Source organism: Lagopus muta, chromosome 8 (genome assembly GCF_023343835.1).
Source record: "Lagopus muta isolate bLagMut1 chromosome 8, bLagMut1 primary, whole genome shotgun sequence".
Lineage (NCBI taxonomy): Eukaryota > Metazoa > Chordata > Aves > Galliformes > Phasianidae > Lagopus > Lagopus muta.
This window is the reverse complement of record NC_064440.1, coordinates 1555416-1570799: the sequence shown is the minus strand read 5'-3', so window position 1 is coordinate 1570799 and position 15384 is coordinate 1555416. Positions and strand designations below refer to the sequence as shown.

The window sequence follows — 15384 nt, the reverse complement described above, 5'->3', positions numbered from 1 at the left end:
AGAAGTGCTCTTACTGTAGAGATGTGTTTCTGTGTCTCCCGCACGCGCCGCATTTCAGGGGTGTCCAGAACATAAGCAGCTTTGCCTTGCACCTGTTTTCGGAAGCTGTCGGAGTAAAGGACCTGCAGCCAGAAAAAGGAAGAGAGTATGAGGTAAAAGGTGGGGAGAATACAAGAGGGAGGGAAAGAAAGAAAGAAAGGAATGAGAAGAGAAGAGAGGGAGAGGAAGGAAAGGGAGAGGGGAAGAGAGGAAGGAAAGGGGGGGGGAGGGAGGGAAGGAAGGGAAGAAGAGAGGGGGGGAAGGGAGGGAAGAAGAGAGGGAGGAAAGGTGGGGGGGAGGGAAGGAAGGAAGGGGAGAGGGAGGAAAGGGGGGGGAGGGAAGGAAGGAAGGAAGAAAGGAAGGGAGGAAAGGTGGGGAGGGAGGGAAGGAAGGAAGGGAAGAAGAGAGGGAGGAAAGGTGGGGAGGAAGGAAGGAAGGAAGGAAGGAAGGAAGGAAGGAAGGAAGGAAGGGAAGAAGAGAAGGAAGAAAGGTGGGGAGGGAGGGAAGGAAGGAAGGAAGGGAAGAAGAGAGGGAGGAAAGGTGGGGAGGGAGGGAAGGAAGGAAGGGAAGAAGAGAGGGAGGAAAGGTAGGGAAGGAAGAAAGGTAGGAAGGTAGGAAGGAAGGGAGGGAGGGAGGAAGGAAGGGAGGGAGGGAGGGAGGGAGGGAGGGAGGGAGGGAGGGAGGGAGGGAGGGAGGGAGGGAGGGAGGAAAGGTGGGGGGGAGGGAAGGAAGGGAAGAAGGGAGGAAAGGTGGGGAGGGAGGGAAGGAAGGAAGGAAGGAAGGGAAGAAGAGGGGGAGGAAAGGCTAAACACTGCCACTCCCATAACCATAAAGGAATGCCCAAAGTGGAGGAGTGCTGTTTGTAACATCCTGAAGCACTTACCGAGCTGATGTTTTCCTGGTTGCGCTTGGCTCTCTCCATCTCAGGGGTCATCGGGGTTGGGGTGCCTTTTGCCAGCTGTTCTTTGTACAACACCTACAGAGTACACAACGTGTGTACAAGTCAGAGCAGCTCACCCAGCAGCTCATTCTGCTGGTGCTGTTATTGGGTAAGCATACTCAGCACTGCAGGGACAGAAAAGATCTTGGGAAATAAATAAAGCTGCTAAGAAGTTATTTGCTTGAGCGAAAGCGAGAAAAGGGGAAAATAAATAGGCAAAAACATGGAACAGAGAGAGAGAACAGGGCTGAATTAGAGGTGGATTTTCTTCACAAGGGTTATTTTTAATCTTAGGCAGGTATCTTCCTCTTTCAGTACCGAGCTGATTTGTTCCTGGGTGCGTCTGACTCGCTCCATCTCGGGAGTGACCGGCGTGGGGGTCGCCTTCCCTAAGCCTTCCTTGTACACAACCTACAGACCACAAAGCAACGTCACAAGTGCACAGATCACAACTGGCGTGGCTGGTTTTAGAATGAACACCATTCGTTATGAAGGGAAAAAATTAAGTGAGGAAAAAATATTAAAAAGTTAAGTGATGAAAAATAGAGATTTACTATAATTTGACATGATAAGTTTCTACATCCGAGGGGAAAAATTAGAGGGTTAAATGAAAACCAGGCAACTTGAGTCATTCAAAAAGAGAACATCTCTATCTTAGCCCCTTCACATCTTGTGGACAATACCGAGCTAATCTGTTCTTGATTGCGTTTCACTCTCTCCATCTCAGGAGTGAGAGGGGTGGGGGTTGCTCGCCCCAAGTTCTCTTTGTACAACACCTGTGGGATACAGAACACGCATCCGGCATCTCACAAAAAAGCAAGAACATTCAAAAGGATTCGAACATGGGGAATTATGTAGTTATCAGAGTTCAAATCAGTAGTGGCAGATTACAGATCACCGCAAAAAGCCAAACATCCAGAGCTAGTGGGAGGGGTAAGGAAAATAAACTGAAAAAGAGAAGCTTGTTACTACTGTTTGTTTGGGTTAAACTGAAGGGCTCTATCCAGCTACAGCTGCGACCTTGGCTCCACAGGCTCAAGGAAGCCACCAGGGACCCCAAGAACTAAGGACTGTTCTATCAACCCTGCTGGTCAAGATCCAGGCCAAGGAGAGGATCCCCTCTGTGCCCAAACCCTGACTGCTGGTGTCCTACCTAAAAACATCCCTGTGCAACCAGGTGGGATTCTGGTTAAGGTCGCCTCAAGCAATGCAACTCAGGTGGGGTTTTCCCAGTGTTTGGGTTGGGGTTTTCTCCCACTGAATTCAAATACCCCTGCAAGGACAACAACAGCTTACAGACGCAGCACAGAGAGATGGAGCTGGGGGTCACTTCTCCCAGGGACAGCAGTGTGCTGGTGTTGGCTGGATAGAGCCCAAGTGAGACAAACTGAGCTGCAGAGAGCTCCTAAGTTCTCGGATCAGAATGTTAACACTAAAGCCAAGTTTATTATAGAAAGGGGAAGATTAACTGGCAGAAACAAATCTATTTTTTACATTAAAATCAGTGTTCAGTACGTAGTTAGGATGTTACTTGATTAAGATTACTATAGAGACAAAGGGGAAAAAATATCTGTTTGTAAGGTACCGAGCTAATGATTTCTTGATTGCGTTTGACTCTCTCCATCTCTGGAGTGATTGGTGTTGGGGTCACTTTCCCCACATTTTCTTTGTACAAAACCTATAGGATACAAGGGAGTATCCAAACATCATTAAGAACGTACTTCCAGCAGCACAGAAACCACAAACAACCACGTACAATAACAGCTTCTGGTTATTATGCTTCTAAGGGGTTAGATGTAGGGCCACTGCGATTCCTGAAAGAAGCAACGGGAGCTTTGCCATTAATCCATTATCAACTGTGTGTAAAAGCAAGATTGTGACAAGAAACAGTTAAAGAAATTGCAAAGAAACAATGGCCTTAAAAAACAATAAATCAGAGGGCAAACCATTCTAGTTAAATCCTGCTTCAGATACTGTTAAACAGGGGAGGAGAAATCACAACTCGTTTGCAAGCACAAACTGGGGGTGCTCATGCTACCTGACAGGGGTGTTTCTTTTTCTTTTTTTAAGAGTTAGGAAGCAGAGATAAGTAAAACTGCTACTGTGTGTTACAGACATCAGGTCTTTAGGAACTGGTTTCCTGTCGAGTACCGAGCTAATGATCTCTTGATTGCGTTTGACTCTCTCCATCTCAGGAGTCACAGGGGTTGGGGTGGCTTTCCCTATGTTCTCCTTATATAACACCTATGAGACATAAGAAAGGAGCCAACAGTAAACAAACAGCTCTCTGTAGACAAACACAAAGGCATCTTTTCCTTGTACTTATTATCACAGGGCCAAGGTATTATAGATAAATTTCAAGGTACACAGCAATCTTTTAGTAGAGAAGTAGGGCCTGGCATACGGTGATGACTCAATAGACAAGTAAGTACTGCAAATGAGACTACAAAACACTGTGCTGACGATGTTATGGAGATTTCAATTATTATAAAGTGCATCAGCACTGCAGAGAAAATAAAGGAACTGTTTGTTATAAGACTTTAGGATTAGGGGCGTTAAAATAAGCCTTAAAACCAATCCAACTGCACCACGTTAACACAGTCAATGTAAACCACAGTAAGCCACGGTAAGAAGTGATGGCTTATTAAAATGGCTTTAGAGCCAGGGTCAGCATCATTTTCCAGTAAGTGTCACAACGTCCACTCATTAAAACGGTTAAGTTGTTCGTTTCAGTCGAGTTACAGGAGATGTTTTGTCTTGGCAAAGTACCGAGCTACAGATCTCTTGGTTGCGTTTGACCCTCTCCATCTCTGGAGTGATGGGGGTGGGGGTCCCCATCCCCACGCTCTCTTTGTACAACACCTGCACAGCAACAAGAAGCATCCAAAGAAATCAGAGCGCAGAAATCATCACATCCCACACAAAGCCAAATAGCTGAGTCCTGTGGATAGCATCATCTGCTCTCTTGTGCTACAAGCTGCCCTGAAGGCTTGGATTATAAGGTCTGATGGCAAACGTGTCCATGCCTTTATCTTACAGGTACAACAAACCCAATCCAGAAGCTGTCACCGTAACACAGAGCAAATGCACCTCCATGGTGGAGGGGAGGTTCTAGACAGCCTTCAGAGCCTGCTGGAATCCTCCTGATTCCATAACAAGAGCACTACAGTGGGAAAGCAATTACAAAAAACAATCCCCCAAGAACACAACACACACAAGTATATATTAAAAGGAAGTTGAAACAGGGAGCAAAATGGTTAAGGGTATTTAGAGTCATGTAAATAATTACACAGGTGAAGAAGTGGAACGTAAGTAGCACTGCAAAATACAGTGAAAGAGAAAGGAGGATTTTTTAACTTGATTAAACTGATTACGTGGAAGGAAGGAGAGGAGCCATTCCGTTTTTAATAAAGATTAAACAGCTCAGTTTATGGGGAGTTAAGGAACACATCTCTCCCCCCACAAAGTACCGAGCTGATGTGCTCTTGATTGCGTTTCACTCTCTCAACTTCAGGAGTGACAGGTATTGGGGTCCCTGTCCCCAGCTCCTCTTTGTACAACACCTGTGGGTAACACGGCTACGTTAAAACACCAAAAGGAACGGGCAAACAACAGCAGCACGCAGCTTAATGGGAAAAGAGACCAAGCGTTATTCAAAGCTGCCCTGAGCCAAAGCCTGGATGAAAAATTAAAACCCTCCTCGTAACGATGACGTACTTTGCAAAGAGTTTGCTTCTCTGCACCTGTAAGAAAACCTCTCTGCAATAGCAGATGAAGACTTCCTAAAGGCAGAAGGCCACAAAGACAACCAAAAAAGGAACAAAGGAGTATGTTTCATTTACCCATTCCAAAAGCAGAGCACACACAGCAGGTTAAACCAGCCCCTATCAGAGCACCATGACACACAGCTCATCCCCAGTGGCTGGGATCACACCATGAATAGTTCAGTTTTTAAAAGGGAAAGGAGATAAAATCAGGAGAAAACCCACACGAGATTACACTGAGGTGATTAACGAAAGGAAACAGTTGATACAATTTAAGAACAAAAATTGTTTAAAGGAGATCAGAGTCAAGAGAAAGGTGGGATCCAGAAGTTGTTATTATCATTATGATTGTGAGATCAAAACAGAGGAACAAGAATGATGTAAGTAATGATTACACAGGGAAAAAAACCTCAAAGGGAAAAGGAAATTTCTTTTTAGATTGATTATAAGGGAAAAAGAAACTTTGGGTGTTAAAATTATTTAGGAGTCAGACGGGAGGTTTCTGCTTCTCAGACTACAGATACCGAGCTAATGTGTTCTTGGTTGCGTTTGGCTCTCTCAATCTCAGGAGTGACAGGGGTGGGGGTCCCCATCCCCACGTTCTCTTTGTACAACACCTGTGGACAATATGGCTGTGAGAAAAGAGCAGCAACAAGCAGACAACAGCAACACTGCTGGCTGAGAGACCAAGTGGAACACAAGAGAGGTGGTTTTCTGGGCTGCAAACTGAAGGATTAACAAAAAACCCCACAGAAATCAAAAGCCAGTGCTGCCCTGCCTTGCTTGCAACCTTGCTCTCCCTGTAGAACAGCCCAGTGCTGAGGCCTTGTGCCCAGCCCAACTGGTTCCAGGATGGCTGCAGGCCTTGGTGCTGCCATTGGGCAGCCATGGAAGAAACTTCCTGAAAGGAGATGTGAAGGACAACACAGAAGGAACAAAGGAACAATTTCTGCTTCCTTCACCCCCAACCATGAACGTCACCATCACCTATCAGGGCACTGAGCTCATCCCACAGTCTGCATCAGAGCAGAGACAGTTTTAGCACACAGCAAAATCAAACCAAGAACCAAGGATTGAAGCAATTAAGGAAAGGAAAAGCAGAGAGTAAAGAAAACCAATGTTCACAGCAAAAAAACAACTGGAACACAGAATCCAAGAGTTACCGTAACTAAGAGAACTAACCAAAACATAGGAATAAAAATGCAGTAAGTAAACATTATGCAGGAAACAGCACCAAAACTGGGGGACACTGCTCTTGGCATCTGTTGATTATTGGGAACAAGGGTAATCCTGGGTGTTATAAGGGTATTAACTGGATGAGAAGGGAATTTTCTTCTTTCAAATGGACAGATACCGAGCTAACGTGTTCTTGGTTGCGTTTGGCTCTCTCAATCTCAGGAGTGACAGGGGTGGGGGTCCCCATCCCCACGTTCTCTTTGTACAACACCTGTGGACAATATGGCTGTGAGAAAAGAGCAGCAACAAGCAGACAACAGCAACACTCTGCTGGCTGAGAGACCAAGTGGAACACAAGAGAGGTGGTTTTCTGGGCTGCAAAACTGATGGATTAACAAAAAACCCCACAGAAATCAAAAGCCAGTGCTGCCCTGCCTTGCTTGCAACCTTGCTCTCCCTGTAGAACAGCCCAGTGCTGCGGCCTTGTGCCCAGCCCAACTGGCTCCAGCATGGCTGCAGGTCTGGGAGCTGCCATTAACATCACCATCACCTATCAGGGCACTGAGCTCATCCCACAGTCTGCATCAGAGCAGAGACAGTTTTAGCACACAGCAAAATCAAACCAAGAACCAAGGATTGAAGCAATTAAGGAAAGGAAAAGCGGAGAGTAAAGAAAACCAATCTTCAGAGTAAAAAATATAAATAAACAAAAACAGATTGGAACACAGAAATTAAAAGTTACTGTAATTAAGAGAACTGACCAAAACACTGGAATGAAAATAAATTGTGGTAAGAAACCATTAGGCAGGAAACAGCACCAAAACAAGGCGAATGGCACACAGCTTTTGGAGTCAGCTGATTACAGGGGAACAGGAGAAATCTGGGTGTTAAAAGTGTTTTTAACTGGACGAGAAGGGAATTTTCTTCTTTTCAAATGGACAGATACCGAGCTAATGTGTTCTTGGTTGCGTTTGGCTCTCTCAATCTCAGGAGTGACAGGGGTGGGGGTCCCCATCCCCACGTTCTCTTTGTACAACACCTGTGGACAACATGGCTGTGAGAAAAGAGCAGCAACAAGCAGACAACAGCAACACTCTGCTGGCTGAGAGACCAAGTGGAACACAAGAGAGCTGGTTTTCTGGGCTGCAAAACTGATGGATTAACAAAAAACCCATAGGAAACAAAAACCAGTGCTACCCAGCCTTGCCTGTAACCTTGCTCTCCCTGTAGAACAGCCCAGTGCTGAGGCCTTGTGCCCAGCCCAACTGGCACAGGCATGGCTGCAGGCCTGGGAGCTGCCATTGGGCAGCCATGGTAATGAACTCCTCAAGGAAGATGTGAAGGAAAATGCTAAAGAAACAAAGGAACAATTTTTGCTTTCTTCACCCCCAACCATGAACGTCACCATCACCTATCAGGGCACTGAGCTCATCCCACAGTCTGCATCAGAGCAGAGACAGTTTTAACACACAGCAAAATCAAACCAAGAACCAAGGACTGAAGCAATTAATGGAAGGGAAAGCAGAGAGTAAAGAAAACCAATGTTCACAGCAAAAAAAACAACTGGAACACAGAATCCAAGAGTTACCGTAACTAAGAGAACTAATCAAAACATAGGAATAAAAATGCAGTAAGTAAACATTATTCAGGAAACAGCACCAAAACTGGGGGACACTGCTCTTGGTGTCTGTTGATTATTGGGAACAAGGGTAATCCTGGGTGTTATAAGGGTATTAACTGGATGAGAAGGGAATTTTCTTCTTTCAAATGGACAGATACCGAGCTAACGTGTTCTTGGTTGCGTTTGGCTCTCTCAATCTCAGGAGTGACGGGGGTGGGGGTCCCCATCCCCACGTTCTCTTTGTACAACACCTGTGGACAACATGGCTGTGAGAAAAGAGCAGCAACAAGCAGACAACAGCAACACTGCTGGCTGAGAGACCAAGTGGAACACAAGAGAGGTGGTTTTCTGGGCTGCAAAACTGATGGATTAACAAAAAACCCCACAGAAATCAAAAGCCAGTGCTGCCCTGCCTTGTTTGCAACCTTGCTCGCCCTGTAGAACAGCCCAGTGCTGCGGCCTTGTGCCCAGCCCAACTGGCTCCAGCATGGCTGCAGGTCTGGGAGCTGCCATTAACGTCACCATCACCTATCAGGGCACTGAGCTCATCCCACAGTCTGCATCAGAGCAGAGACAGTTTTAACACACAGCAAAATCAAACCAAGAACCAAGGATTGAAGCAATTAATGAAAGGAAAAGCGGAGAGTAAAGAAAACCAATGTTCACAGCAAAAAACAAAAACCTGGAATACAGAATCTAAAAGTTACCGTAATTAAGAGAACGAATCAAAACATAGGAATAAAAATGTGGTTAGTAACCATTATGCAGGGAATACCACCAAAACAAGGGGCATGGGACACTGCTTTTGGTGTCAGTTGATTACAGGTGAACAAGGGTAACTCTGGGTGTTAGAAGTGTTTTTACTGGATGAGAAGGGAATTTTCTTCGTTTCAAATGGACAGATACCGAGCTAACGTGTTCTTGGTTGCGTTTGGCTCTCTCAATCTCAGGAGTGACAGGGGTGGGGGTCCCCATCCCCACGTTGTCTTTGTACACCACCTATATGGTAACACAGCAGCGTAAAAAAGTATAAAACACAGAATGTATGTGAGGGATGCAGGGTAGCACAGTTAATTTGTATGGCCACTACATCCACTAGAAAGAGGGAAAAATTGGGAATTGTAAATCAGGTAACAATTGTGATCAATCCTGGGGAATGCTTCCAAGCTTCTGAAAGGTCCTGGGGATGCATTGACACAGCAATAAAGCATTAGAAGAATGGAAGTGAGCAAACAGAGGAAGCAGTAATTTTTATGAAAATAAAGATCAGAAAAATAAAGGTTTTAAAGGATGGGAAGCATTAAGTGTTACGATTATTAGAAAAACGTTTTAAAACTTTTGGATAAAAATATAAGAAAGACTGAATTTTAACAGCACAAAGGGAGCATCACTAAGTTAATTCCAGAGATCAGAACAATTGCAGGTGTTACAAAGTGCTTCTAAAATGAAGTTACAGGGAACATGTGTGGAATCAGGGAAGAGTACCGAGCTAAAGATCTCCTGGTTGCGTTTGACCCTCTCCATCTCAGGGGTCACAGGCACTGGGGTTCCAATTCCCAGCCCCTCTCTGTACAACACCTGTGTGGCAACAGGGAGGTAGGGTTTGTTTGGTTTGGGTTGTGGGGTGTTTGTAAGGAAAAAAAAACAGGAAAGGAGGAGGATGGGGCAAGGAGAGAGAGAGAGAGGAAAAGAAATTTAATACAGTGAAACCTGCAAGTATGACAAACACAGTTCTGTCACAGCCTTGTTCAAAAGCTAGCAGAAAAAAGCCAATAAAATAATCAGCTAATGGCTGACGTTTCTGCAGTTGTGCTTCCTTCCACAAGGAAGTCAGTGTGCTTACTTAAACAAAAGATCTTAATGGTCAGCTTTCCCTCTAGGACTGCCCTCACAAGTATAAAAGAGAACAGCGATGATCACAGACGATTGAATGTAGCATCAAGTGTGACTACAGGGGCTTCTCTGAACTTTACTACAAATGTCGTCAGCTCAGGTCTGAACTTTGCATCTATCACGTCAGAGTCAGAATCTGCCCTAAGTCACTGCAATTGAAATAGGAATAAACAAGAAAGCTGTGAAGTAGGGCACTTCAAACTGTGCACGGTGATTTGACTGGAATGTGCCAGAAGCAGAAGTAATTCTGGATAGAAATGCATTGCCACAGTCATTTCCCCTTGTCTGTGCAATTTTCTCCATTATTCGTATTACAGTGATAAAAGTTTTCTCACACAGACCTGCAGGACACAAGAAAGCATCCAACAAGCAAAAATACGCAGACACGCTCTGGCTTCATTAGTTTGCTTTGCTTCAGGAAGCGTTAAGAGTTCATTTTGTTTTAGCACTGCACCAGCATGGTGAGTCTGAAGAGCATTAGAAGGATCAGCTTTGCTATGGAGGAGTCACCCACACTGTCACTGTGTCAATGGGAAGAAGAAATAAGGCACTGCTTAACTGATTTAAGTAAATGAGGGGTTGGATCTCACAGCTGGAATAATTTAATGGCAGTTATGCTAGACTGAAGGGAAAAAAAATACAATGTAAGGATACTGGTAAGTTTTAGTGACTTGATTAAGGAAAGGGTTGTTCAAATTCACAACCAAACTGAAAGAGAAAATTAATATGGAGCAGTTAAAGGGATGGGATTTGCAGTCTCAGGGGTGGGGCTTGCTTTACTGGGCTATACCGAGCTAATGTTCTCCTGGTTGCGTTTGACTCTCTCCATCTCTGGAGTGACCGGGGTTGGGATGCCCATCCCTAAGCCCTCTTTGTATGACACCTATGAGGTACAAGAGAATTTGCAGACAAAAAAAAAAACAACACCCAACCAACACAAGAACAAACGAAAACCAGCATTCAACATAGGCAAAACAATTACATCTCTCTATTCTGTGAGTTGTGTTTAGCGTTAGGGTCACTTTCTCATTAATTGCACGCTTGTTCTAGAGGTGAATATTAAGGAAGTGGCTGATTATTCTGTAAATATGGGTACATATCCCAGGAGATAAAGGGTTAAGATAAAACAAGCACGGAGAGGAACACCAGATTTATAAAGGTATTTCACAGCTTATAAAGGTTTTGGTTCTTAAAAAGAAACGCATGTAAAGTTGTAAATCACTCCGAAAAGTTAAAGCACAAAAAAGGTGGAAGAATTGAGTTAAAAATATTGCCAGAGACAAGAAAGGAGTGGGGTGAGGTGAGATTTTAAATCATTGGCAAAAAAAGGAGTACGTGTTAGGATGTTACACAAAAATGATGTAACTTGTTCTTAAATACCGAGCTAATGTGTTCTTGATTGCGTCTGACTCTCTCTATTTCTGGAGTTACAGGTGTTGGGATACCTGTCCCCAGCTCCTCTTTGTACATGACCTGCAGAATACAAGCACCCAGAAAGATGAGCTGTGTCCCTTCCCCAGCATTGACAGAACACCTGGATAGGCACTTCCCCTGCTCAGCAGATAAATACAATCTGGGACATCAACATGCACAGCATTACTTTGACTGAGCGTGGATTTACACAAAGTACCTGACGTCCACATTTAGGAGCTTCAACACAATGAAGTCAATGGATTACTTCACTATAATAGGACACACATTTGATTACTCTGCTGCTAATCTGGCATAAAATATAGCTAGTCGTTGCTTTTGACCTTAGTTTAGAATAGTAACAGTACTACTTCTCAGGCAGTGAACACTTAGGGAGCCTTGTTTGTCAGCAAATGGCTGCACTTAGTTGTGTAATCCACTTCATTTTAATACCTACCTTCAGAAAATCAACATTTTGTTTCAAGTGAGAAACGCCACTGAGCCTTAGTGCTCATATTTCCCTATTTCACAGAATGATAGAATGGCCTGGGTTGCAGAGGAGCACAGTGCTCATCAGTTCCAACCCCCTGCTGTGTGCAGGTCGCCAACCAGCAGCCCAGGCTGCCCAGAGCCACATCCAGCCTGGCCTTGAATGCCTGCAGGGATGGGGCATCCACAGCCTCCTTGGGCAACCTGTGCCAGTGCCTCACCACCCTCTGAGTGAATTTAATTTAATCTACACCTGTTTGACTATTGCATTTCCCATGACACAAAATGTACAGAAGATGCTTGGTCTAAAATCTAATCATGCAGGAATACATTACAAATGCACTAGCAGTCCTTAAAATTCATAAAAAACTGCAAACTGCATTTCACTACTTGCTGTCATTGAAACAAGGAATAATAATACAAAAATAAAGGATACACAGAAAGAGAGAACAGATGATGTAACTTGAAAGTTAGAAAAATGAAACACAGTTTGAAAAACCAACTGCTATGCACTAGTGAGCTGTAAAAATCAGTACTATCACAAAAAGCATAAGAGAGAAACTACTTAACATTAGGAGTAGTAAATCGTAAGACATTCATCCTATGGCACCTCCTCAGCATTGTATAGCAAGCATCCAAGGTACCAACAATTACAAGACTATACTCTCCTTCAATACTGTATTGAGAGAGCTGCAGGAAACGATGGCTCAAAGTCAGGAGAACTGGATTTGATTCTTAGAATCTACAATTAACTAAACATGGAGAAAGCAGATACTTTTTTCCATTTATAACTGTTGCTAGGTTCTTTGACTACAAAAAGAGGCTCCAATTCACTTCTTTCTCTCTAGCTGCTCCATTTTTTTGGAACAGTAAGATCTCCTCTGTGTATTTTTTTTATTTTATTTCTGTGGTCACAGAAATAATGCAGGGAAGTGATACAGCTGTAACGATGGCTGCAAAATTCAACTTCCTGCTGCAGAAGAAGGGATGTAAGGGATCTGTTCTCCTTTCAACAACAACAAATTTCCCATAAACACTACCAGAGGCTGCAAACTGAGCTCTGAGAAGTTATAGAGAGGTAAGTAGAAAATATTGGCCACTACCGAGCTGATGTGCTTCTGCGTCTCCTTGACACGTTTCACTTCTGGGAGATCAGGAATTGGAGTTCCTTTTCCAATGCTCTCCTTGTACTTAATCTACAAAGGCACAGACATTAGAAAAAATTAGAATTTATGTTAAAGCACAGTTGATGCGTGGTACAGGTAACAAACTGCATGAATAAAAAAAGCAGGGGGCACTTACATTGCACAGACTCTCTGAAATTAAATATATATGTGTGCATATATATATAAGTATACATAATAATCTAAAAATTTTAGCCTAATGGCCTTAAAATAGGCACCTGGATTCCTATGCAGATACATAAAGAGCATTATTCAAGGAGATGGACAAGATCTCACTGGCTTCAACACGAGCAGAAAGCTGGTGTTCCAGCACTCCCACTGCCATTACAAGCAGCCTGCTGGGTGAGATTTCACTATGACTGGCACCCTCATCAAAAGGTTTTCTCAAGACTATTGTAAATGCCTTTGAACAGATTCAATATGATCTGGAGTTAATTACATTACATTAAATTACATCAATATGATGTAGAATTCAGAATTTGTAAAGATCATCATTATTCAACAGAGCTGAGGGTCGCCATACAATAGTTTAGCAATTAAGTTTTGATATCAGTGCTATTTTCATTTCTACTTTAGTATAACCAAAACAGGACAACAGTATCTTATGAGAACATATTCAACACAATATACATGAAACAAGTGGCTGAAATGTTAGCAGCTCTTACACGAAAATCACGTCCAAATTTCTTTAGAAGCATGTAAAAAACTCTCAGAAGAATTACACACCATTCTTCCAACATTAGAGTATTACAGTGTTTTAAATATGACAGTTTTACAAGACATGCTTTAGTAGGCTGCCCCTAACTTCCTCACAAAGGACAGGTCAGATGGGTGCACCGTGTGCTGGACTGGAATGTGGCTGAATGAGCAGTCCAGAGCTCTTTGATCAATGTCATGGGAGCCAGCTGGAGATCAGAGCACAAGGAGCGTGTCCCAGGGGTCCACAGTGGGGCCAGTGCTGTTTTACATTCATTAGTGGAGGCTGGGACAGAGGGCACTCCCAGCTAGCTTACAAATGGCACACAAGTGGGAGGAGCGGCTGAGAAACCCTGCAGTTGTGTTGGCATCTAGAAGGATGCTGACAGGCTGGAGAAAAGGGTTGACAGGAAACTCATGAAGTGCATGGGGAAACGTGAAGTCCTGCACCTGGGGAGGAATAGCAGCAGGCACCAGAACATGCTGGCTGGCTGACTGGGAAGCACCTCTGCAGAGAAAGGCCTTGGTGACCTGGTACACAACAAGCTGACCGTGAGCAGCCATGCACCCTTGGGGCAAGGAAGGCCAACAGACCCTGGCCTGCACTAGGAAGAGCAGTGCCAGCAGACGGAGGGAGGTGATCCTTCCCCTCAGCACTGGTGTGGTCACACCTGGAGTGCTGTGATCAGTTCTGGGCTCCCAGTACAAGAAGGACATGGAAAGATTCCAGCACAAGGCCACAGAGTTGATGAAGAGACCAGAACATATTTGATATGAGATGGGGCTTAGAGAGCTGGGACTCTTCAGCCAGTAGGACAGGAGACTCAGGAGGAACTTATCAATAGGTGTGAGAACCTGGAAGGAAAACAAGGGAGCAATTCTTCTCAGCAGTGCCCAGTGATGCAATGAGCAGTGATGGGCACAAGCTAAAAAATAGGAAAATCAATCTGAACATAGCAAAATATTTTGTTAACTGTGAGGCTGGTCAGACACCAGAGCAGGTTTCTCAGAGAGACTGTTGGGTCCTTCTGAATATCTAAAGTCCTTTGAGGTATTGAAACTCAGAGCAGTGCAGGACAACCTGCCCTAGCTGAACTCAACTGAGCAAAGGAGCTGGAGTAGATGATGTCAAGAGGTGCCTTTCCACCCAAACAGTTACTTCAGTCTCTCATAAATAAAATGTGTTTGGGATGAGATTAAAAATATGACAAGGGCTTTCAGATTTTAGAAATCGATTGTAAGTAACAAATTGAATATTAATCATTAGAAAGATTAAGTCACAAGAAGAGGCAAAACTTTTAGAAAGTAACCCTCAGCTGAATGGATTATTGCCAACAGTTAGCAACATTTAAAGAAGTGAGAGGGGAAAAGAACATTACTTCAAGTTGAATTAGCACCTGTAGAGTATTAAAAATCAATTGTTTTGTACCGAGCTAATTGCATCCTGGGTTCTCTTAACTCTCTGCATCTCTGGCGTCTTTTCAATAGTAGTTCCAGTTCCAATATCTTCTTTATATAAAATCTTAACATTCAGAATCAAGACAACAAGGTTAAGCATTCAAAACACAACATTATTTCTCCAAGAGAGTGAATAAAGTTTCACGACAGTGATTTGCACACAACAGTGCAGGATGAAAGCAAACATGAAGGACCACCTGCAGTCACTGCCTTACTGCCTACCTGTCTTGTTTCCACCAAGTGCCATTTGTGCAAAAACAGGGCTGATCATTTATGTTTGTAGTTATGCATTTTAAGGAGACTATCAAAACATTCTAGGAATGAATAACTAGAACAAGTACTAGTTCAGTTTGTGCTTCCAGTTCCAGTTTGTTTGAGGATGTTTCACACAAATTCCTTCCACCCACTAGGCTAATGGTACTGGTGGCAAAACAGCAGACAATAGGCACTTCATGGTAACACGACATGTGAAACATCAGGCAGGCAGTTCACTTTCCACTGAAAGAAAAAAGTTGCAATACAGCAAGACTGCACTACTTACATGGCAACAGAACAAAAGAAAGGTGGACACTGGAAACATATCAAGCACAGGGATGATAGTTCAGCTATATGACAGCTAAATACATGGAAAAGACTGCAATCAGAGAACTCCACAAGTGACAGTAGATAAAAAGGAGTACCTTAAATCAGCTAAATCTGCTTACAATAAAACTA

The 15384-nt window shown here is 43.7% G+C and overlaps 1 protein-coding gene and 1 long non-coding RNA gene across 14 annotated transcripts in view; one reads left to right on the top strand and one right to left on the bottom strand.

Moving 5' to 3' along the window:
* The window catches only part of NEB (nebulin), a 128280-nt gene that overhangs the window by 3467 nt on the left and 109429 nt on the right, over positions 1-15384 (bottom strand). For 2 of the 13 annotated variants that reach the window (XM_048954051.1, XM_048954052.1), the window contains 3 exons: positions 12436-12528; positions 923-1015; positions 15-122 (listed from right to left, as the gene is read on the bottom strand). In XM_048954051.1, coding sequence (XP_048810008.1) covers positions 15-122; positions 923-1015; positions 12436-12528 — 294 coding nt within the window. Of the gene's footprint in view, positions 1-14; positions 123-922; positions 1016-1297; positions 1391-1662; positions 1756-2564; positions 2658-3130; positions 3224-4449; positions 4543-5267; positions 5361-5448; positions 6191-6865; positions 7792-9025; positions 9119-10223; positions 10317-10813; positions 10907-12435; positions 12529-14641; positions 14735-15384 lie in introns of those variants that run through there. The other 11 variants (XM_048954057.1, XM_048954044.1, XM_048954045.1 and 8 more) reach the window with 11 other exon arrangements.
* LOC125697218 (uncharacterized) lies at positions 5359-6698 on the top strand. Its single transcript, XR_007378729.1, has 2 exons — positions 5359-5449; positions 6282-6698. It is a non-coding gene; the product is annotated as an uncharacterized LOC125697218 (long non-coding RNA).